The sequence below is a fragment of the Nilaparvata lugens genome, chromosome 3 (assembly GCF_014356525.2).
Source record: "Nilaparvata lugens isolate BPH chromosome 3, ASM1435652v1, whole genome shotgun sequence".
Lineage (NCBI taxonomy): Eukaryota > Metazoa > Arthropoda > Insecta > Hemiptera > Delphacidae > Nilaparvata > Nilaparvata lugens.
In genome coordinates this window covers 30,780,333-30,804,765 of record NC_052506.1, presented here as the reverse complement: position 1 = coordinate 30,804,765, position 24,433 = coordinate 30,780,333, and the positions used below count along the sequence as shown (strand labels likewise).

Genomic DNA, 24,433 nt, shown 5'->3' with positions numbered 1-24,433 from the left:
ATTTAAATCAGAGCAAACCTCGTTCATTGGCCGAACTGTGACAAGCGTTAGAGCAGAAATCGCTCTATAGGAGAGAGACGAGGCCAACTTCAGAGAGCGCCCCCACATTTGTCAGCGTATAAATGGACAATATCTTGACAATCTACGTACATAGAAGGTAAGACAAATGTAATATTCTAAGGTACTTATCCCTGACAAACAATAATTATTTTCCGAACTAGAAATAGTGAATTTTTGTTGATTTTTAAAACGTTCGTTTTCCGTGGCGGACTCTGTATAAGCTGGGCTGTATAGATATTATAAAGGCCCGGTTGAATTCTAACCGTGATTAATTCCTAAGAAAACCAAGCAGAGTAGCCCTCTTTTAAAAAAAAACCTTCTCTGATTGGTTCTCACGACATTTATTGACAATCTCGTCACGAGAATCAAACAGAGAAGCCTTCTTTTCAAAAACACCTTCTCTGATTGGTTCTCGTGGCATTCAATCACGATTAAAATTCAACAGACTTTTCCGTGCAACCGAGCCCTAATTTTTTATATATTTTGAAATGGTTTTGCGTGATGTTTGCGTTGCGTTGCAGTGTGGGATGCGTCGGCAAAGGCGCCGGTCGGCCTGTTGTCAGGCAACGTGATGCAGCTGGGAGACTTCGACGAATGCCTCGGGGTGGCCTCCCCCATAAGGGCCAAGTACTGCCTCACGCACATTGTGCTCAAGCCGCCTCCCGGCCACGACACCGCTCATCCGCTCACCATCGACTACAACCCAACGCTCAACTATTGGGACAAGATACATGTGAGTGCCTTCTACCTCTCACCTTCCTATTCAGATTCTTCTTGTTTCAGAAATAACTTTATAAAATAACAGTCATGTTTTAGAAATAACTTTCAGAAATAGCTGTTATGTTTTAATAATAACTATATTATTCCATAATTTTGAAGTTTCAACAATCTTACTCTCAATCATCATTTATCTACAATTTTACATCTAAGAGTACATTGTAGAGTAGTAGACTACAAAAGCATCAGAAATGATATTTCTCCAAAGAACCTATGGTTGCAGAAGATAGTTTGAGTAATACTGAGATAAGAGGATAACTGAACGTCTTCTCTCTGAACGGTAATATTTCACATAGTATATTGAAATGGTACCATTATGTGAAAGAATGGAGGAATACAGGCCACCAAAATTGGTGCTTAACTTCAACCCAGAAGGCAAGAGAGAGAAAGGGCGTTCAAGGAAGAGATGGACGGATATGAGGTTCGGAACAGGCAGAGATGCCTCTGAAAGGTAGAAGAAGAAAAAGATCTTACATTATACTCCAATACTATTATTTATTGTTAAAAAAAGAAACTCAGTCGAGGTTCAGAGCTGTAGAGAGGCCGGGGAGGGAATTTCCCCATAATACATAAATACTTTCTTTCTTGCCTCTCAAAATTGATAGGCTACTATTTCTAATTACACATACGGTAATGATTATTATTATCTTTATGGAGTTCGAGTATCAGTTTTGATTCGAGGTTCAGTTCAGGCATGATATATGATTTTTTGACAATACAATATATTTCAAACTACTTCTTTCCGGTACGGTATCTAATTTTTCAATTTATCAAATCTGGCAATATTTCTGAGTTTTTCCTTATTGGGAATATGCGTATTGGGACAGTCAAAAGTATTATTAGTATTTTCAAATTAAATTATGCATTCGAAAACATTATTCTTATTGTTTGCTTCATCGCATTCATTTCCAAGATCTCACTTGCTCTTCGTCCTACATCATGCACCTCCCATTCAATCACTCACCCTTTCATTAAGCTAGTTCATTCTTACTTCTTCACCTATACCTGTACTCTCTTGCTCTCTCCTTATTCTTCTCCAACTCTCAGAATGATGACCCGGCTCAACACAACACAATAAATAGTTTGTTTTAATTGGCTGTAAATGTATCCTCAAACGATCGTTAATCTTAGCCTTTTCCTTTCACAGCTTCAGAATACCTGTAGCATGACTCTAAAACATCCTCTTATTCCATATAATATGATGGCACTGGTTTCTTTTGCTCGAAAACGTTGGTTGGCGTTCTTCGTGTTTGTTTTATCATCAACTTTTATATAAAAGCCTGGACATGAAAAAATGCTACATCAAGAATGCATGCGCGAGGTACCTTTTCAAGGTTGAGAATGCTCGAATCTCATTCCTGTTTTTCATCCTTTCTTTTTTGGAGGTGTTCTAACGACCACGTGGATAATTTTTTTCATCCAGAGCCCCTTAGCATATGGTATAGGAAGATCAACACTCAAAATCCTCGAGAAACTACCGAACTGATAAATGAACACTGCCTCCAAATAAAATTAACAACTGAAGATTGTTGGCATGTGTCATTTGAAGATGTGGCTCTAGCTTTAACTATAATTGTTTACTAAGCTCGATGACCTTGGCATATCTCAGCGCGTGTCACGCAATACGCGTGCTAGGGAGAAAAAACTAAAATTAGTGAAAAAACCATACTCATAAATCGAGGGTTAGTAAGAGATGTTGAATATTGAATTGAGTCTTGAATGGGTGTTGAATTTTGAAATAAATTGAAGAAAAATAGAACCATTCGTAAAGTCATAGATTAAAAGTGTATAATTCATAAATTATACAGTAGTAACTATAGATACTATTGATACTCAATGATGATAGCCTATGTATCCTACAGTATTCAGGCCTAAATACAGTTACTATAATTATAGAGTGTAGGTATACTTTAAATTGATCACTTTATACAGCTACAGGTAAGCCTAAAGAGTGAGGCAAAAGTCTAGGGTATTTTTTTAGGGTTCAAAGGAATTATTTTTTGTTATATTTATGGTACTTCATCAAAAATATTAATTAATAGAATGATTGGACTGATACTAGTCCTGTCGGCTGATAGATGGCGCTATTTCTTGAATTCTACATCTAATCAAAAATGGATTAGGCCTAGCGTAAATATCCTTGATGAATAATATTGTCAAAAACTTGGATGAAATGAACTTGAGAAAACACCTGGGACATTTGGCATATTGAAATAAGCCGAGTCGGCTAAGATTCAGTGAACCATTCACCATTACTTTAACCAATTATTTAGCCTATATTATAAAACTGGATAAATGTGAAAAAATGAAATATATAATATACTAGTAATAATTATAGAGTGAGGAGTAAAAATCTATCTTCAATATTCTTTCGCTTCTGATTAGTATCTGTACACCGAGTACTGCAGATGAAAATCGCGTTGTGGCATTGACCGAGGTCTTTGCTCAAGAATAATAATCAAATTGAGGCTATAAATTCAATCCTGGGTGCCAAAAAAAACTGGATCAAGCAGTACAAATCAAAATCCTATTTACCAGTTTAATTATCGCTTAAGGCGGATGTGGACTTACTTTTTACCAAATAAATTAATACGTTAAGGAATAATTATGCCCAGATAATTATACAGATTAAGTTTGAGTAAGATAACTTTTATGTGGGTAGGTAAAGATAGATCAGTCGAATTTGACAAGCAATCATCCGCTAGCACCGGAAGAAACGGATATTCAGAGCACGCGGACGGAAATGGTCAAGTCTTTATTGCAATCTATTAATTTAGGCTGTGAAGCTGTTAAATTGATACCTGCTATTCTTGTTGATTTGAAGGTTAACGTTTAAGGTTCATCAGAAGTCATTTCCATTCTCCAATCTCCAGTAACTGTTATTTTCCAAAAAGGCTCAATTAAGAGAATATCGCCTATTATATATGTAAATAGTATTTCATTAGCTGCAAATAACTGTTCCTGGAGATTAAAGTGCTTTATAAAAAATTGGACATGGAATAAATATTTAAACACCGTTTCAAAAATATTTGATAAATGTTCATGATCGTACCATGTTTTTCATGCGCATACATCAATAAATTGAAATTAAATTTTCATGAGTATGCCTGTAAGGTGGATGATAACATTATTTTGCGACAGATATCTTCTCTCTCATCAGGTTATCTGATAGATATTGTTAGTTAAGTGAAAATGAATAATTATTAAATACTTATCGAATAATAAAAATCATGATCCGGTTTTTAAAAGAAATCTTTACGTTATGACCCATATTTTGTTATTCTTAATCAATTTATTGATTAATATTTGGAAATAAATCTTTAATATAATTAATTATTAGGTATTATTAGGTATTTAATAGAGTTCAGCAGTTAGGCCTACTGCCGGGGTTTCGGGAACAAAGAATATGCAACCATAGAGAGAAGGTGGATGAATCTGTGATTCATTCTAGAAGAAGAAGAAAAAGAAGAGAAGAATGCGAAACATTTGTTTAATTGTCAGTGAGCTCAGAGTAATACCAATGCCTATAAATCATCAATTCTACGTACCATAGGCCTACTCAAGGAGATAACATGCTCAATGCTCAACTCAACGAATAAGATAACAGTATTCCTACTACATCCTTGTCATATCCAAATATCTTTACTTCCTGCTTCCTATTAGAGATATCATAAGAAAACGTTATCAGGTCATTGTAACGAGCCATAAAAGTTTGTTAATGCTTTGTCACGTATTGATGAGTTTAATGGACAGAAGTATTATTCTTTAACGATTTATTGTAATAGAGAAGCTTGCCTTGGGCTTCATACCTTACGTGTTTGATTGTTTCTTCAGAAGGATTTACCTTCGTCCATATTCTTTTCCAATGGAAAATACCATTTTTATCTAACTTCTATCAAGTATACTGCAGTTACTTTTCAAAACATCAATTAATCTCCACAGCGATTAATAGGCGGCCTATGGCATATCGTCGAAAACAAAACAAGCCTAATAAATAGCCAATTGGACGTTTTCTTGTCATTAAATTAAATAATATGCCCCATTGTTTTTTTAATATATTTTTTAATGAACTATAAGTTGTCATGTTGTGGCATTACATGTGGATGAAATATGTAATATGTTCACTAAAGTAGGATTCGAACTATTTACAAATCTTAGGTGAACCATGAAGTGGTTATTGTTGATTAATCTAACCGAAAGAGGAAAGTATATATCATAATGTTAGATTATTGCTTTTTCAGAGAGATGTGACTACTTTGTAATCAATGTTCCATAGCCTACATAATTGAAATAATGGCACACCCACTGGCAAATCGAAGGAAATACTTATAATTGAATCTATGTTATTGTTCAACATTTGTTCTTCAGTAGGGGCCGAAAAAAATATTTTTCTGTCATTCAGTTAATTACTTCCATTCTGCATTCCACGTAAACTTCATCATGCTTTGAATTCATCAATATTCCCACATATTTTAAAACTGTAAAATTACGAAGCTAGTAAACAACATCAGTTTATAATATTATAATTAGGTATTGATTTAGCCTATTTCTATCAACAATATAAACATGATTAATTTATATATGTATAATTTCATCAAAATATTCTAGCAATACACTAGTTACCAGTTTATCATAATGACCCAAAAACTGTAGCAGAACAAAAAGTAGTAGGCCTATGATGACCCACTCCTGAAAGCTTACTTGAAGCAAATTTTCAAGACGAAAGTTATTTTTCTATTGATCTTTAATTTATTGAATAATTTTCATTATCAAGAAAATCATTTTGTGGCTAAGACTGGTTGCATATGATAAAAAATCAAAACACATTACGGTAGCCTATTTTCTCTACTGCATGGTCTTACTTCTGGTCTTGGTTTTGGATTCAGGACACAAGCATAATTGAAAGACAATAATATTGGTAGGGTGGATCAGATGATGGCTTTATGATTCAGTGGCCAGGGTTCAAATCCCGGCCCGGGCAAGATATTTATCTCGGGCCACTCCCGTGTTTTGGATGGACACGTTAAATCGTCGGTCCCGGCTGCCTAAAAAGCAGTCGTTAGGTCATATCAGAGGCCCTGAAATTGATCAGTTGCGACCTGAAAACTCTGACACCAGACCTGAGCCAGCCAGGTCACTCGATATTATTATTATTATTATTATTATTATTATTATTGGTAGGGTATTACCCTAAACTCGTCATGACTTTCAACTGTGACTATAGTGAGGTCCATGTTATGATGGCAGTGGAGAAAGATAGGAGAACAACGTTGCCGATCCTCACTGTCAAGTCAATGCCTTCTTGCTATCCGCTTTGTTGAATGAAAGACAAGGATAGTAATAACATCGCTAATCAAACAGTGCCATTATAACGTGGACCTCACTATAATCTCCGAATTGAAATCACTCATTATGCCAAACTCTGGGAGATAGGTATTCTAAAGTATAGTGTTTTGAATGATAATAACAGGCGTAATAATTATTGTGCAGTATGGAGGTTCGTACTCGAAGCAGAGACTGGACCGCGTTCGGTGGGCGCTGTGTGTTCCTGACTCGTGCAGTGAAGACGACATTCAAGGATCTTTGCGCGAACATCTCGCTCAGAAGAAGCTCAGCGATCGCATACAGATATTCCTCGACTCAGAAGGTTGTACACCGATCGACAGTCCCAAGTACGACTTTTCATTCAAAGACATTGTGTTCAGGTATGAATGAATTACATTTTCCTCTTTTATAGATGTGACTTTATTATTCATATGTCTATGTTAATAATTATCTAGTTTGATATAATGAATAGCTCAATTATTCTGTCAGAGTTGTTGAGATTCTCAGATGGCCACGAATACATCTAGTAATAGTCCAGTCAATATATACATGAAAAAGGGGTGTGCTTGCTGGATTTGGCGGAAATAGCTGAAAACTGGAAAATGAACAGAAAATTCGAGGTTTTTGGGCCACTCTGTGTATAGCAAAAGGAAATTTTGCATGAAAAAATTGGTTCTTTACTGATGGCTCTCTCATGCATCCAAAAGTATATAAAAAAATCAGAACTATAATATAAATTGCAAGCACAAATATAGTTTACTGGACTATAATACTACTTTGCAACCTGAAAAAAGGACAAACTTGAATTTTGATAAGTTCGTTCATGTAAATGCCTTTTGAGCATATTGATAAATTGAACAGAGAGTTGATGAAAGTTTCATGTTTCGATAGTAAATATTCTTGAAGCATTGATTTGAACTGTTGGACATATCAAGGATAATATTAAATATAAAATGGATTAAACTCATACATTTTTCGCAATCCACGTTAACTGCCATCATTGTCACTAAAAACCAATTAACAGTACACACAATCGTTCAATTGTTCAAAATAACAAATTAAAATATATAAAATATTTTAATGGACATAATCACAATGCGAGATATTAATTTATTTTTACATTATTTATTTGGGTTCTAAAAATATTATGTTTCCAACTATTTTTATATCATTATTTCAATTGATTATGATTATCATGATCTAGATTTTAATTATGATTATTATGATCTTGGTGATGATAGTGATCATCATTATCCAGGTAAAAAAGTAAATTCGTATGGCTTTCGTTGGTGGGGAGTCCCTTGCGGGAAGGTCCCACCGCCTGAATAATAATTATTTGAATAATATAATTTGAGCCGTTAATGGGCCTTACGACTGTCATACTTCAGTCGGGACCAACAATTCAACGTGTCCATACGATAGAACACGGGAGTGATCTGGTTAAAAAACTTTTGGTTGTGAGAGGGTTTGTACCCGGGATCTCTATGCACTCTATCCACTAGACCACGGATCACTTACAGATCACCACTAGACCACATGATCCAGGTGATGGATTATGATTACAAATATCTGAGCGAGATGATCATGGATTCCCACAAATCAGTGACACTGAAAGTGACCGGCACAGAGAAAATATGATTTCCATGATATCTGATTGGACTGTCCCAATATGTACGGCCTAGCGAGTATGAACAATCTCAGTTGGAATAATATCCTCACTGCAAGTGTCACTTACGGTCACCCACTGGTGTGTGGGTTTCAGCTTGAGACGGCCATTGAATAAAATCAACTTGAAACTGTCACCATTAGCCCTACTCATTAATTGAAACATAAATAGTCATCATTATGCCCTACTCATTAATTAAAACAGAAATTGTCACCATTAGGCCCTATTCATTAATTGAAACATTGAGAAGAACTAGATGATAACGGTATAACTATCGAAAATAGTTTCTGAAAAACGGTTAATTACCGTACATAAGAATTTGTGATATTTGGGTCTTTTATATGTATATCCAACTCAACATCACCTTCACTAAACCACATATATAGTTAAACGCAGCAAAGTAAAGTTTCAATACAATACAGTATAGTCTAGCAAAGTGGACTATGTTTTTTAAATTATTTTTCAATATTTTTCAGTTTGTTTCTGATTGGTCTATTCCTCCTGTGTTTCATCGCCACTGTATATGACTTCATCTTCTTCAAAGAAGAAGGAGACAGCCCACCAAGTAAGTAGCAGATGGCTCGTCTCTATTTGCAGTGAAGCATTTATAATTAATTTATTATTCTATAAAATATTATGTTATACACAGATACTTCAGTGAGGTATTCTATAAAGGGTTTTCAAATATAACTTCAATCACTTTTCCATGACTATTATAATTATGATCATGGATGTAATTGAAATCAATATATAGAATAGTAGAGAATGCCGTAGAACGTACAAATCATTGTAGAGTTGAGAGCTTAACTCCAGTCTCGTTATTAAATAAAAGAACAGTACCTATTGAAATGTTTAGAATAAGAAGATCATTGATTTCGAATTTGTTGTTCAAAAATTGGTTGTGGAACCTTACAAAAAACACTAGTTTTGAATACAGTTACTTTAGCAATAGCAGATACAGGTAGTAACTGTAGTTTTGAAAATAGACTAAATATCTTGTTTTTTACTGTTTAATGGAGTTACAAAATTTCAATACACATGAGATATTTCCAAATGCTTTTTTCACTGGAACTACGACAATTTTTCAACATCGATCGATGTTGAAAAATTGTCGTATATGTTGTCATATTCGAATATGACAACATATTGTAAGATTTGGAATATACAAATATAATCGATTTCTGTAATGTTTCGATAGTAGGTGTGGAAGAATTTGCTGACGTTTTACTGAAGGGAATTTCTCCTTATTTGATTTATATTTCTAAAGAGTGGTCCGTTGATTTTTGTTCATATTCTCATAACACAGTTTACCTTCGATTTCAGTCGATTTTTCAGTCAAGACTTTCATATTGTGAGTGAGAAAGATACTTCTAGTACTTGTGGAGAATTTTGATGCATGGAAAAAAATCCTGAAAAATTCATGAAAAGTTGAATATTAAAGTATTATAGTATATTAGGCTACAAGCACAGAAAGTTAGTGTTAACGGTATGAGGATAGTTTCCCGGTCGAGGCTTGCCTAGCCCGGGAATATGTTATCTGAATACTGTAAACACCTTTCTGAGAGAGTCGCGTACGATATTTTTCGCCACATTACACGTATAGCTGATGCCAAAAAGTTAGGCGTCAGTTCGTTCTGGGGCTGTGATCCCGAGATGCTGATTGGTCTGTTCTATTCAAGTCATCTCTAAGCTCCGCCCTGGCTTGGAATATCTATCCGAAAATCCGATACATTAGCTCCCAATGCTAAAGACCATTTCTCTTTCACCTTTCTTAGTTCCATGTTAGCGGCCGGAAAGGGTACTCTTTCCGGCCTTAGCTTGAAAGAAACCTGTTCTGACGTCAGACGAGAGTCGTCTGCAAACAATGTCTTTCAGATCTATGTAGGGACTGGAAAACAGCTGCTTTTTGTGCAGTGTGGCGAAAATTCTTTTTCGCAAAAGATAAAAATTTATTCTTCATATCTATTTTCGATAGAAGATGTACTTGGAAAACCATGCCGAACCACTGATGCCTAGACTATGTACATTAAAGTAATTCAAGTTGGAGTTGAAACGATTGATTTCATTCTAATATTGTAAAATATTGTAATTCAAATTTTAGAAATTATATAAATGACTTACTCTAAATGGTTTTATTTGGAAACCCTTTTTAAAGACTCAAGAAGTTCGCACTTCCAAAAATTCCCTCTCTATCAAAGTCAAAAGAACTTTGTTTTGAGAAGAATAAAAAATATCAACATTTCGGGAGAATTCTTGTGAATAAAAATTTCCTACTAGGATTCTAAAAACTCAGTATTTTTCGTTACTCGGCCGTGAATGAGATAGATTCAATTTCATCGATACCCTTGAAACTCATAGTAGTCTTATACGGTTTAAATGTTCTGGAGAGATTCCAATTGACATTTCTCCCATAGCTGATAGATGGTCTTCAATCTATGAAAAAGAATTTATCATCTGTCTAAGATTGCTTTTGTGTTGAACTCTTCTCCTCATAACTCTTGGAAAAACTATTTTCATAATATTTCACTTTGTATTCTAGGCAATTTCCTATTGTGCATGTCAGCAAGAAGAGGCTACCACAGTGTGTTTCGAAGAGAGAAGCCGATTTCTGGCTTGGATCTGACTCCGATGTATGCCATTCACTTCTTGTCCATTGTGTTTGTTGTTCTTGGGCACCGATATGCTGTTATGCTTCTGGGACCCACTCAAAACTATGAGTTGATTGAACATGTAAGTAAATAAGTTATAAGATTTATTATCAGGCTATGTAATAATGTTTTTGTTGGTTCATGCTCATTAAATAATATCAACTCATGCGTGGTTAATCAGATGATATGATAAAATGGTCCAAAGTGATTCATGGCGTTGGGTACCGAGCAACTTATGCGAATTCGAACTTATGCGAGATTTGAACTTATGCAAACTCTGGCATCACTCCATCAAAGTTTATAACATCATCTATTCTCACTGGACTACCGCAGTCCATTGACTTGAAAACTTGATTTGAAATTCACACGTACTTCTACTATCGTTTTTATGGTATATTTTCTTATTTGACAGGTATTCAGGAACTATTGGTTCTCGATGTGGATTGGTCATATGGATTTGTTCGTGGACAGCTTTTTCGTGATGAGTGGATTTCTTTTGGGTCTACTCCTCCCATTACAATGTGACACTGCCACTATCAGTCCTTTCTCAGTATATGTTCACCGCTATATTAGGTAAGATATTTCTTAGTTCAGTCTGTATATTTTATACGACTCATACCATATTCAAACAACAAACTTGTACTCCATTAGAATATTGTGTTAGAAAAATATATACATATTATAGACAGTCTGAAAATATAGTGGTAGATTACTGATTGTGAACCCCTCAAACCCTTTAAATTCCAATTCACAATTTCAGAGCTTCTATTTTTGCTTGATTCAATTTCGCAATGATTTCAGATTGATGCCAGCCTACATACTATTGGTATTTTTCTACATGACCCTGTTCTACAAGATAGGTGACGGACCACTTTGGAACCAGATGGCTGGCAATGATCAGTCTGCATGCGAAGTTAATTGGTGGACTAATCTGGTTTTCCTCAACAATGTTGTCAACCCTCTGAGAATGGTTAGTCCTTCACGATGATTTGGATAACTATTAATTCATCACCACTTCCTGTCATTTGTTTCCCTGCTAATGATCATTATGTCGTGATTGATGTTTTGATTTTCTTTGTATTACATCACATTTTCAAAGACGTTCTATGAAACATTTAAATTAATAAACCACTAGCAGTGGTTGCTGCAAATAACTTGATGTAACACACAGATGCATTATATTTTGAATTTAGAATTCCAATTGAATACGGTACCGACTTGAACATATATATTTATTATTTTGATAGTGATTTTTGTATTCCAGTTAGCAATACTGCTCCCTAGAAATTCTAGTGCAATCCTGCACATATAATATTTGAGAAGAGTATAATATTATAGGGCATAGGCCTACCAAATAATGATCACTTTCCTGTTTAGGGCAACTTGAATTAACATAAAAATTAAAGTAGCCTTTCTAACATTTATTTTCCATTTTTGATAACAGCTTCAACTTGTCTTTGAAGTTGAAACGTGTTGTGAAAAATAAATGTTAAAAAGGGTATTTTAGTTTTTAATTTTTATTCATAGGACTACATCATTTATGTCTTGTGGTATATACCTGTAGGTTATTTGCTTCGTAATAATATAAGCTAATTTCGAGTAAAGGTGAGGAGACTTATGGCATTTTATTTGTTATTGAATTGCAGTGTGCGATGCATTGCTGGTATATTGCCTGTGATTTCCAATTCATGGCTGTGGCAACAGTGATTATTCTGGCCCTGAAGAAGTACACGAAGCTGATGGTTGGTGTGTTTGCGCTGCTCTACTGCATGACTGTCAGTGCTGTCTTCGTCCACACCTATCTCTACAAGAGGACTGCTGTAATCTGGTTCTTCAAAAAGTGAGTTAGGGCTATATTCTACAAATAAACTCTATTTCAATATCTAATTATTGTAATTCATTTCATTTTTTAGAAGTAATTATATGTACTTGAGCTTGCGGTATAGGCCTACTCGCAACCTCATTGGAGTGCCTCAAGTAGTACCTACAAATATTTTAAACTTGGCATTCTTGTTGAATATCAATTGCCAATATGCAATGGAGCACTTTAATTGGAATAGATGTGATAAAGTTGATTGGGATCAATCGGTAGGCTACATGATTTTTCCAAATCCTTCTAGAACAATACGCGATAGAATTTGTTTATATAATTATATTGTTAATATAATTGAATTGAAGTCATACGTTCCACGAAAAATGAATAAGTTATCACTGACAGTTATGAAGTTTTGACACTAGAATGATTCCAAATTAATTTCAAGTACTTTCTTAGAGTAATTTGTAAAGTTCAACTCAAAGAAACATTAACTATTGTAGCTATGAATTAATTTCCATATTCATTTAATGTTTTTTCTTCTATTAATTTTTTGGATTCATGTCCCATTTTGTATGATTATTTCAATAAGTTTTTTATAAATGCGGGAAACTTGTTAAGGATGTGATCTCTCAGATTTTTCAACAAAGTCGCTTAATATGATGGATTATCAAAATCATGAAAAAGTTGGCTCCTTCACGAATAGGTGGAGTTTAAATGCATGTCTATCTCTGTATGAAGGTATTGTTAATTAATTAATTTATTTTTGCGAGTAATTCTCAATAAAATTTTTGGGGGAGGATTACATACAAACTACTGTATTTCTCTTCCGAATCTTCACGAATAAAATATTCCAAAATGAGATTAGATACACTTTTCACATTATTATGTTTTCATTGCAGCTTTTTCATCAACCCCAGAGGAGACGATCATTATACTTCCATCTACATACAACCACAATATAGAGCTGGCCCATATATTCTTGGTGTTCTGACTGGATACTGGGTTTATAAGAATATCAAACTCCGTCTCACCAAGGTTTGTCATATTTCATTATTGAAGTAATTTTTTCAATAATTCCTCTTAAATCACTTCCTGGCCTCCCAATATTGAACTTCTTATTACGAATTTCAATCTTGTGGATTAAGTTCTACCAAATCCATCATCGTGCTCAGAATAAGATTTTGATTTATATCAATGAAATACATTACCACTGGTATCTTGATATGATATTTTTCTCAAGCATATAGAATGATCCAGAGCTGGCACAACCCAAACTTGAATTCAATTATCCCTCACTTACATAAAAATCATCATGCTTTGAAAGAGCTCTAAATAGCCATTAAATGCTGATGTGGGGGGTTGATTAATATAAGTACGGTATATAAGTAATGAGTAAGAAATAGAGTAATAATGAAGGGATAATATTGTCACCTAATTCTTACACTAGTAAATGATTTATAATACTGTTCCTGTTCCAGACGCAAACATGGAGCATGCTTCTAATTGGTTGTACAATAATGCAACTGTGTTTCTGGAGTGGATCACTGTATCACAATCCAGCCAGGCCGTACAATGTAATCGAATCAGCCTTGTATGCAGCTTCGACTACAAGTATTTGGGCCGTTGGTCTTTGCTTTGTGATTGTCTCCGTCACCATGGGGACAAAAAGTAAGTGTTGCCTGTCATTAATGAAGATCAGTTTATTATTTCAAATAGACTACAATAGAAATGATAGAATCTTGGCCTTTGTAATGAGGTTTTGAGAAACTCATCAAAGTTGAAAATTAAATATGTACGGTATTCCACCCTTCCACTCGCAAGCCAAAATCAATTAAATCTATAAAAGCGTCATAAATTCTTGTCATATATTGAATATTTCTGTCAGTTTCAAATTTACCCGTGATATTAAACATTTTGGGGAGAATTTTATTTGAGACTGAAAATAATAAAGAAATTTCACCTTGCCAATGTATGTCAAAATGAATGAAATATTTAAAATTATTCAGTCTATAAAATTTCTATTTTCCATTATTCAAAATTCTTACCACGAATGTATAATCTATTATATTTTATATTTTCCATTATTCAAAATTCTTACCACGAATGTATAATCTATTATATTATATAATTTTATATTCTTATTTACTAATTTCAGTTATCATGATAATCAATCAAACTAATCAAAGAATAGGTGCTTAACCAACAACCAACCTATTTTCAAATGAACATTTATGACACCTTGAATTTCTATATTAAATGGAAAGATTGCTTGGAATTTAATATTTAATTATTCACTGTTTTATTCAATCATCTCAAAAGAATAAAATGTGATGAATCAACAATTTTTAATCAAGTGTTCAGGAAGGGGGATTTTTGGAATAAATCTCCACCCACACACATTTTAAATTTGTTGTTACAAAAAATAAACTATTATAAGCACAGTTGAGTAAAAATTATTACATATTTTTTCATTCTCCCAATTTGCTGCAGATTGAATATAGTAAAAAAATTGGAAAATTAATAATAATTGTGACTGTAATGTGTTATGTGTTATGAGTTCACATGGTTTTTCAATAATTTTTGTCCTCCTACTAAACGGAGAGTTAAAATGCCTGTCTACTTTTCTCTTTTGAAATGGTTGTATTGGATTTACAGCTCCAGGCTCAGTGGTGCTTTCATGGAAGCCGTTCACTTTCCTCGGAAAACTCTCCTATAACGTCTACTTGGTTCACCACGTTCTTCAAGTGTACTCTGCAGCATCCAGCAGATCAGGCACTCATGTCAACTTTTTGAATCATGTAAGCATCAATCGACTCAACATTTCTGTTGGATATTATCATAGAGAAACAATAGCTTAAGTAGATATCCCATGGTATAGGGAGTTTATGTCGTAACTTTTACTGTTATCTCAAGACGATAGTCCACATATTTCTTTCCCGTGAAGCTGTGTGACACTGGTAGTCTCTCATATTGTGCCGTTCATACACTCTCACCCCTAACAAAACAGTAAAAAACAGCAAAAATCAGCTTGAGATAACAGTAAAAGTTACGACATAAACTCCCTATACCATGGGATATCTACTTAAGCTATTGTTTCTCTATGATAATACTGTATACTTCAGTGAACCCATATCATACTCATCATTGATCTATCGACCCATGATTATAGCTTTCTTGTAGATTTACTAACAAATTAGCACTCTTCTTCATAAATATTTGTTAGTCACTCTCTAGATGAAGTGAATAAACAGTCAAATGTACTTTGTTTCCTATTAGGCTATAGTGCCATTAATCATCGCCAAGGATGGATGCACATTGCATCACTATCGATGATTATAAATGTATTGAATGGCTCTAATCCAATAATTAATTTTGTGGACTTCTACAGCTCAGCCAGATGAGGCTCTCTTCCGAATGAGAAGAAACAATTTTTGGTTCGAATCCCGCCAAGCGCATATAGGTTTATGATGTCATCATCTCATCATCCAAGCACATCTGGATAATAGTATGAACATCATTCAGCAAACAAAAACGTGATGAATGAATAGAATTAGGTCTATATCAACTTTGAAAACTATTTTAGATTTGTGAAACCTTTATCATTTATTATTTTCACTTAAAAAGGCGATGCCTCGTTCTAAAATATTTTGTAACCTAGAAAATTCAGTAAATGTCAAACTATCTATTGCTTATCAAAGTTATTGTACAGAGTGATCAACATTGAGATCAGATTTGCTTCATAAAAATTATTTCAATTATTTTTCAGGTGGTTGCATCCGCCTACGATATGTCACTTTCACTAGCACTGGCTCTGCTACTGTTCGTGACTGTGGAAACTCCTCCTCGTTATATCCTCAGACAAATACAGAGTCGGATGAAACCAGCAACTATAACACCAACCGAACATAAATGACAATAATGCACACAACATTCTAAAACAATATCTAGTCTAAAATATTATTTTTCGCAGTTTTCAGTACTGCGTACTTCTTCAAATCTTGAGAAAAATCAATTCGCATTATGATTGAAGGTACAAATTGAGAGCAGAGAAAAAACTGCTGAGAAGTGGAGAGAACTAATGAGAGCTGAGAAGATGCAAAGTGTTCGATGATGGCGGATTTGCAATAATTGGAAGAGATGTGAGAATGAATTGGATGCAAACATTTTTAAAACCTGAAAAGGCTAATCTAATCACAAGACACCAAAGTTCAACCTGTCCTTGAAAATCCCTCATCTGCTGCCTCCCATGCTGTGACACCCATTATATTAAAACAATAAAAAATAAATTTGACTTTTTGTATTTTTTCCAATACATAAGTTGACAGATATATTAGTTATGAATCAAGTTATGTTTCATGAAAAAATTAATGTGATCATTATCTTTATATCAACATAATCTTGATCATTTGATTTGTGTTATGCTCATACTCTTAATAGCTATTTATGTATTAAGAGCGTAATGCGCGATTTTATCGCTCGCGCAAAACAGTTTTGCAAGAGCGATAAAGAAGCATTACGCGCGAATTACATACAAAATGTTTTCTACAACTGCCCAAACCTGTTAAATTACTTATATTGGCGAAGTTACAATTACCGACTTTTTAGGTTAAGATCTGACCTTTTGGCGAGCTGCTTATCATCAGCTGATCAGCGAGCGTAAAGAAACTATTCTGCGCATGCGCAAATAATTTGCGTGCATAAAGAAAATCTACTGCGCATGCGCAGATGGTTAGCGAGCGAAAAAGTAGATTCTCCTCAGAAATAAGCTGTTTTACGAGGAGAATTGAGTATGTAAATTCTTTCTTTATGCGCAGTTGTAGAAAAAATACTTTTCCGAGTCCCTGCTCCTCAAACTCATTGATATAGTTTTATCACGATTATATAGACATTATTCATCCACATTCCATAATCATAGTGTATATACTGCCCAGTATATTTGGACCTGTAAATTGGACCAGTTTATTTATTTTGTAAGTAGTCATAATTTGTAATTTGTAATGTTAATAAAACTATCAACTTTATTGAATATTGATGTTTTTATCTCCACCTATCCAAACAAGAATATGCTCTAATAGTGAAAAATGGAATTAGTGTAATAGTGAGGGGATTCTTTAGGGCAGATGTCTAGGTGTCACCCCTTCAAGTTGTCGCCTCGGCATTTTGTCAGGCAGAAAACTGTCACTTCCTTCAATGGGACAAGGAGTCACCTCGTCTACTTGCACCCCCTTAGGACCGTGCGCACTTTCACCTTTTGGTTGGCGCAAGTCAGTTAATGAAGAATGGAACTCGAGCGTTTCCATCTTATAGTGATATACTGGTGGTGAGCATACTGAAAGTCTGTCTCTGCCCAAAAAGCTGATTAGATGGATCAGGCAAATTCAATTTGCCAATATTGGTGCAATCACACGCTAATACTGTACCTTTGGCCCTATCAGTTAGTCGGACGTTAGAGCACCAAATGGTACATCGCTTATTAAAATTAACTCAATTAAAGTCCATTGCTATTTATATGCCTTTTAAAAGCAGAAACCTATCCTTTTCTGTGTAATCTCTCCATGACTCAATTTATCCATATGACCGTATTTCAATTAATTCAATTTCCATGCTGAAATTCAACTGTTTCTGTTCTTTACTTCTTTATATTCTGAGTTACTTCTTTATTACTAACCGAATGCTCACACACACACACACACACACACACACACACCACACACACACACATATATATATATATATATATATATATATTATATATATATATATATATATATATATAGGTTTCCCGATCCACCAATTCGGGATCAAGGATTCCGAATCTAATGATAATTCAACATCGTTTGAGATGTTGAATTACATTCAGCATCGCCAAATATACATCAATTTTTTCAACCATTTCGACATCATTATTAATTCGACATCATCATCATTATTGAGTGGGAAATTCAAAAATTTCTATCAACTTTCAAGTAAACTTTTATTGTAAATAATCATTGAAATAAACAATAGTATAGTCTTAAATGTCTTCAAAGTTGATAATACTCAAGTAATTAATTGCAAAATAGGCAAACAATTAGATTTGAAAGAGGTGAAATAAAATTTAAACGGAATCTTGATTTTCAACTCAATGTCTATGTCTGAAAGTACAGTTTACTGTCATTTTGTGTACGAATTGAAACCAAACCTGAAAAATGATAAAAAATTGTTTTTTATTGAACCAATCTCTCTGAATTTTCATTATGTGGTCAATTATAAGGTCAGGAATGTTGAAAATGATATTTGAATTTTTTTCTCCTCTGAGGAATATTTTCTTAGGTATTATACATAAGGGATGAAAAAAGGTAAATTTTATTTTTAAATTTTCTGCAATTTTTCCAATAGAGATTAAAAGAAAACAAAAAACGTAGCAGAAAATTTCTCAAATGATTTTCTCCACGAACATCCCCTGTTGAGATATTTTCTATTCTTTGATAATAAAAAATCATCCCTAAAATCGACTTCTCTCTTAGATAATTACTATAGGTTCTGATCACTTTAAATAGAAGGTAACTCAGGAGCATTGACAATCATGTGCAGAAACCTGACCGGAAAATCATGAAGGGTAGTGTTTTTAGGGGTTGAAATTCTGATAAAAATTGAAATTTGAAATTTATGGAAAATGAAAAATCTGATATTAAAAAGCTTTTCGAACTGAACAGTTTATGTTAATTATGAATCTTCCCAAAAATCATCCCTCAAAAAATTATTGCGATTATTAGAAAACTAAAAAATGAGTACAGTAGTAAAAAAATAGAGATTTGAATGAATCAAGTGAAAAATTAAGGTACAATAATGGTAGATACTAGAATTCTGAGCAATAAATCATTGGACCAATATCTTAGAACTCACCCCTAGAAAACTAAAAAGAAAAAATTGGTCAAAAATGTATTGACTTTGAATAATTAACTTTTCAAAAATATTGGAATTCTTGGAAAATAGTTTTTAAGATGCCATTAAAGTACTTACTGAAAATCAACGTTGGGGGTGAGTAATTTCCATGAAAATTTGGGCTTAAGGTAAAAGAAAAAAAATTATGGTTCGATGAAAATTTATATTTTACTATTTAGTTAACTTTTTTATTAGACTATATTTGCAGTGTGTTGATTTATTTTGACTTACCATATATAGTTGTATAGTCTGTCCAAGCAAAGAAGAGCCTCTGGCAAGATGAGAAAATGAATCCAGCTCGGTCAATATTGGTTCAAAAATTATTGATTTGGTCACTAATTGTAGATCAGAATTTTTCCTACAATTGAGACTGAATAAATAATTTTTGAACCAATATTGACCGAGCTGGAGTCATATTAAGGTACAATAATGATAGATCCTAGAATTCTGAGCAAAAAAATCATTGGACCAATATCCTACAAAATAACTCACCCCTAGAAAACTAAATTGAAAAAATTGGTCAAAAAAATATTGACTTTGAATAATATTAACTTTTCAAATATTGGAATTCTTGGAAAATAGTTTTTAAGATGCCATTAAAGTACTCACTGAAAATCAACGTTGGGGGTTGGTTTTCCATGAAAATTTGGGCTTAAGGTAAAAGAAAAAAATTATGGTTCGATGAAAATTTATATTTTACTATTTAGTTACCTTTTTTATTAGACTATATTTGCAGTGTGTTGATTTATTTTGACTTACCATGTATAGTTGTATAGTCTGTCCAAGCAAAGAAGAGCCTCTGGCAAGATGAGAAAATGAATCCAGCTCGGTCAATATTGGTTCAAAAATTATTGATTTGGTCTTTAATTGTAGATCAGAATGTTTCCTACAATTGAGACTGAATCAATAATTTTTTAACTAATATTAAGCGAGCTGGAGTCATTTTCTCATCTTGCCAGAGGCTCTTCTTTGCTTGGACAGACTATACAACTATACAAGGTAAGTCAAAATAAATAATAGCTGATTCAAAGCATCTATTTTATCTTCAAAAACACTATAAAGGCATAGCTATATAGCTAATAAATGACAACTCCAATAAATTGACTGCATCAGCTGTTGGAGCACACACATAAGCAGACAAAACCACCTAATACTTTGGCGTCAGCTGTAGGTACCACAGTGCAATTAAATCATCAAATAACAAACTGAAATTTCTTTTATCTACGGGTGAACCATAATATTTCTTTTACGTAATCACAATTTGAATTGAAAAGGCTATCATTAAGAAATGGAATTTTGGACCGTTGCATAATAGCTTCATAAGCAACGACTTTGTTCCTTTTTCATCAAAATCCTCATTAAGCCACGACTTTGTTCCGGTTTCATCACACTTTTTCTTTTAAACCACAGATTTGTTCCTGTTTCATGTTTCATCATTCCCTAAGGTACGATTTGGTTTATGCGTAGCGTCAGTCGTTATCGATCAGCTGTAGCCAATCACAGCTCTTGCTAGAAAAGATCTCACAGCTGGCCGTCGTGACGTGCATTGGAAATCGTGTATTTTTGTAGATAAAATAGTGTATGCAACGGTTGTATTAGGCCTTTAAACCACTCGTGAGATATTTAGAGCACTCGCTGCGCTACGCTTGCTCGTGCTCTAACTTACATCTCACTCGTGGGTTAAAGGCTCTCATTATACAACCGTTGCATAAACTACTATTTAATCCTTGTAAACAGATGTTTACTTCTTTCTTATCCATCCTTGACTGGTCAACTGTCATAAACTCACTAGTAAGGGTAGGATTCTCCAAAAAAGTTCACCTGAATTTTTAATTCAAACTATCAGCTGCTAGTGTACGGTCAAATTAATATTTTTATCATCATGTGTTTCAATGGTTAGGGGAGCCAGCTGATGATTTAAACTGAAATTCAGATCAACTTTATTGCAGAAACCAACCCTATGAAGAGAATTGCAATGAAAATTATATCAACAGAAGTTTAAGCGTACACTACCTTCCTGCTTTTAAACTGCAGATATGCAAATTATTTATTTATGTTAGAAAAACTAATTTACGCTATTCTCAAACTCAATAGACAATAGTTATTCTTCAATAATGCTTCAACAGAATTATTTCAACCAAATTCGGAAAAATACTTTTTGGAACTAACATTGAAAGAAAAGATTTATTTTGAGAATTGTATATTTATTTATTGTTCATAAATTCATACAAAATTTCAATTCAATCAATATTTTTGAAAACATGTTTTTTTCTTATGTACTAATTATAAAAGTATGAAGTGCCTACACAAAATTCAATGTTATAAAAATTTGAAACCAAAAAATCAAAGTAAGCAATATAACAGTTAGCAAAGTTGTCAGATCCAAATCTGAATTTATGAATACATGATCTGAATATAAAATCAAATATAAACATTCTTGGAACTTGAGTAAAACTCTTGTCTTAATAGACCAACAACATTCAAATAAAGTTGTTTGAATAGGTTGTTCTATCATATTATTTGCAAGTGAAATATTTTTAAATCTAAAGATATAGTCAGGTTGAGCAAAGAAGGCACTCTGGCAAGAAAGGAAAACAACTCCAGCTTGGTTAATACGAGTTCAAAAATTACTAGTTTAATCACAAATTGTTCATTAAAATTTGAAACGAAATTTATAATTTTTGAACCTATATTGACTGATCTGGAGTCATTTTTCCATCTTGCCAGAGCGCCTTCTTTGCTTGGCCAGACTAGAAAGTTACAGTAAATGAGATAAAGCTTGAAAATGAAGGTTACTTCTTGGAAGAAACTCATATCTTTGGTTACAATAAAGTTTGAAACACCAGTACAAAAATATGGTAGTAGAACTTCAAGTTCATTAATTCGTACATTTGAATTCAATCAAAATTTAAAAGAACATTTTTTTCTTATTAACTAATTATAAAAGTATGAAGCTCCAACTCAAAATTCTACATTTGAACAAAAGCTAGCAATTTGAAAAAATCACATACACCTTATTGTTGTCAATGGATTTCTGAATACATGTTCTGAATATGAAATCTACCATAAAGACACACACATAAATGTCACAAAATATTACATCAATCTCTCAATACAAAACTCAAATAGAATTATGTTGAAAATTGTCATATGGTTTACATTGTTATGCTTTAATTGTAAATTGTAATATGTGAAATATTATGGTTATATATTTCCATAAAATAACTAAGAAACTAGAAATAATATAAGAGAGATTTGAAAAAACATTATGGCAATGCTCAATCAATGTTTTCGACACGAAAATAAGAGCTTTAATGTGACAATTTATTGATTATTAGTTTGTCAGTGTCTTATTTGTCTGGATGCATAACATTTTTATGTTTAAAATATTGTTAAAACAACCCCTAGTTGTCCGTAACTCTTGTTATGTTAAAACTGTGATTAAATGCCACAAGAACCAACCAGAGAAGGCTCTTTTTTTAAAGAAAGGTTTCTCTTATTGGTTTTTGTGGCATTTAATCACGGTTAAATCTTTACAGACTTATAAAAAACTATAATCTATTCACGATGGCTTGAGACGAGATAAACAAACGCTGTGTGTGTGTGTGTGCGAGTGAGTCTGGGGTGGCTTCGTTTTAGCCACGACATAAACAAGTCACAGCAATGCCGAAATCCCAAATTTTGTCGTCGGGGAAACCGAAATTATTATGGCTGTAACCAAAGCATTGACACAAGACGTTCATAAAATTCGTTCAGAACAAACGTTTCATAAAACGTTTATGAACGTTTTTGTGTCAATGCTTTGGTTACAGCCATAATTTGGGTTTCCCCGACGACAAAATTTGGGATTTTCGGCATCGTCTCAAACCATCGTGAATGGACTATAGGAATTATTGCTGCATGGAATGGGTCTCATTTCATAAAATTTCTACAAATTTTCTCCTTATCTGGGGTTGAAATGGCCAACTTATTGGTCACAATGTTACTTACATAAGTGCATACTTGTTGTAAAGATCGATATTTCAAAGCCGGCTCTTTATCATACATAAGTTTTATAATTTATTTTTTATATTTATTTATTTATTTACAGCACACATGTGTATTATTGTTTGAAATGGTTTGCGGCTCATCTACTGACAACCTCTTTGTTGGTATGATAGACTGCTTGTGAGAAGTACTATACATATAATTACCTTCTTTTCGTAGTTTGTTAGAAATTTCAGCTCGTTTATGAGCTCTATCTTTCAAATTCTCTCCTCTTATATTGAGATATTCTTGCACGGATTCTTCATCACGATGAACTGCTACAAGATGTCGACCGAAGTTCGTAATGAGTCTTTTGCAGTAGGGGCAGCAGTTTCTTCGAGATGACTTTCTTTTTCTGGAAGCTGGTGAATTTCCTTGAATTTAATTGGCCGAGTTTTCCTTATTGCCTGAAACAAAATAATCAAATAATTATTAACTGAGTAGAAAATATAATTAAAAACTAATCTCATATTCAAATTATGAATTAGCCTTTCATTGTTGTGCTCAAGTTTTTTTTACAACCAAAGGCATTAAAAATTACTTTTTATTCAATTAAAATGTTATTAATGTGTCTCACAGTAGTAGTGCAGCTGAATTATAATTTTACTTTCCTTGCCCTACTACCATAGGTAAGGAAAGTATTGCTTTCCAAAAAAAATTAAGGTACCCCAATTTCAAGTTTTCTATACGTTTCAAGGTCCCCTGAGTCCAAAAACATGATTTTTGGGTATTGGTCTGTGTGTGTGTGTATGTGTGTGTGTGTATGTGTGTGTGTGTATGTGTGTGTGTGTGTATGTGTGTGTGTGTGTGTATGTCTGTGAACACGATAACTCCATTCCTAATTAACCGATCGACTTGAAATTTTAAACTTAAGGTCCTTATACCATGAGGACCCGACAATAAGAAATTCAATAAAATTCAATTCAAGATGGCGGAAAAAATGGCGGATAATTACTAAAAAACCATGTTTTTCACGTTTTTCTCGAAAATGGCTCTAACGATTTTCTTCAAATTTATATCATGGATAGCTATTTATGAGCTCTATCAACTAGCATAAGTCTCATTTCTGGGAAAATTTCAGGAGCTCCGTAATATTCTTGAGAAAAATGGCGGAAAATGACTAAAAAAAACATGTTTTTCACGGTTTTCTCGAAAACGGCTCCAACGATTTTCTTCAAATTTATACCATGG

At 33.5% G+C, this 24,433-nt stretch overlaps 1 protein-coding gene across 1 annotated transcript in view; it reads left to right on the top strand.

Moving 5' to 3' along the window:
* Positions 1–17,313, top strand: part of LOC111045458 (nose resistant to fluoxetine protein 6) — an 18,174-nt gene extending 861 nt beyond the window's left edge. Inside the window, exons 2-12 of the mRNA XM_039422765.1 lie at positions 582–793; positions 6,328–6,542; positions 8,305–8,393; positions 10,368–10,558; positions 10,889–11,049; positions 11,278–11,446; positions 12,123–12,316; positions 13,192–13,327; positions 13,771–13,960; positions 14,948–15,090; positions 16,059–17,313. Of these exons, the coding sequence (XP_039278699.1) occupies positions 582–793; positions 6,328–6,542; positions 8,305–8,393; positions 10,368–10,558; positions 10,889–11,049; positions 11,278–11,446; positions 12,123–12,316; positions 13,192–13,327; positions 13,771–13,960; positions 14,948–15,090; positions 16,059–16,205 (1,847 nt within the window). The 3' untranslated portion in view covers positions 16,206–17,313. The remainder of the gene's footprint in view (positions 1–581; positions 794–6,327; positions 6,543–8,304; positions 8,394–10,367; positions 10,559–10,888; positions 11,050–11,277; positions 11,447–12,122; positions 12,317–13,191; positions 13,328–13,770; positions 13,961–14,947; positions 15,091–16,058) is intronic.
* Positions 17,314–24,433: the final 7,120 nt, after the last annotated feature.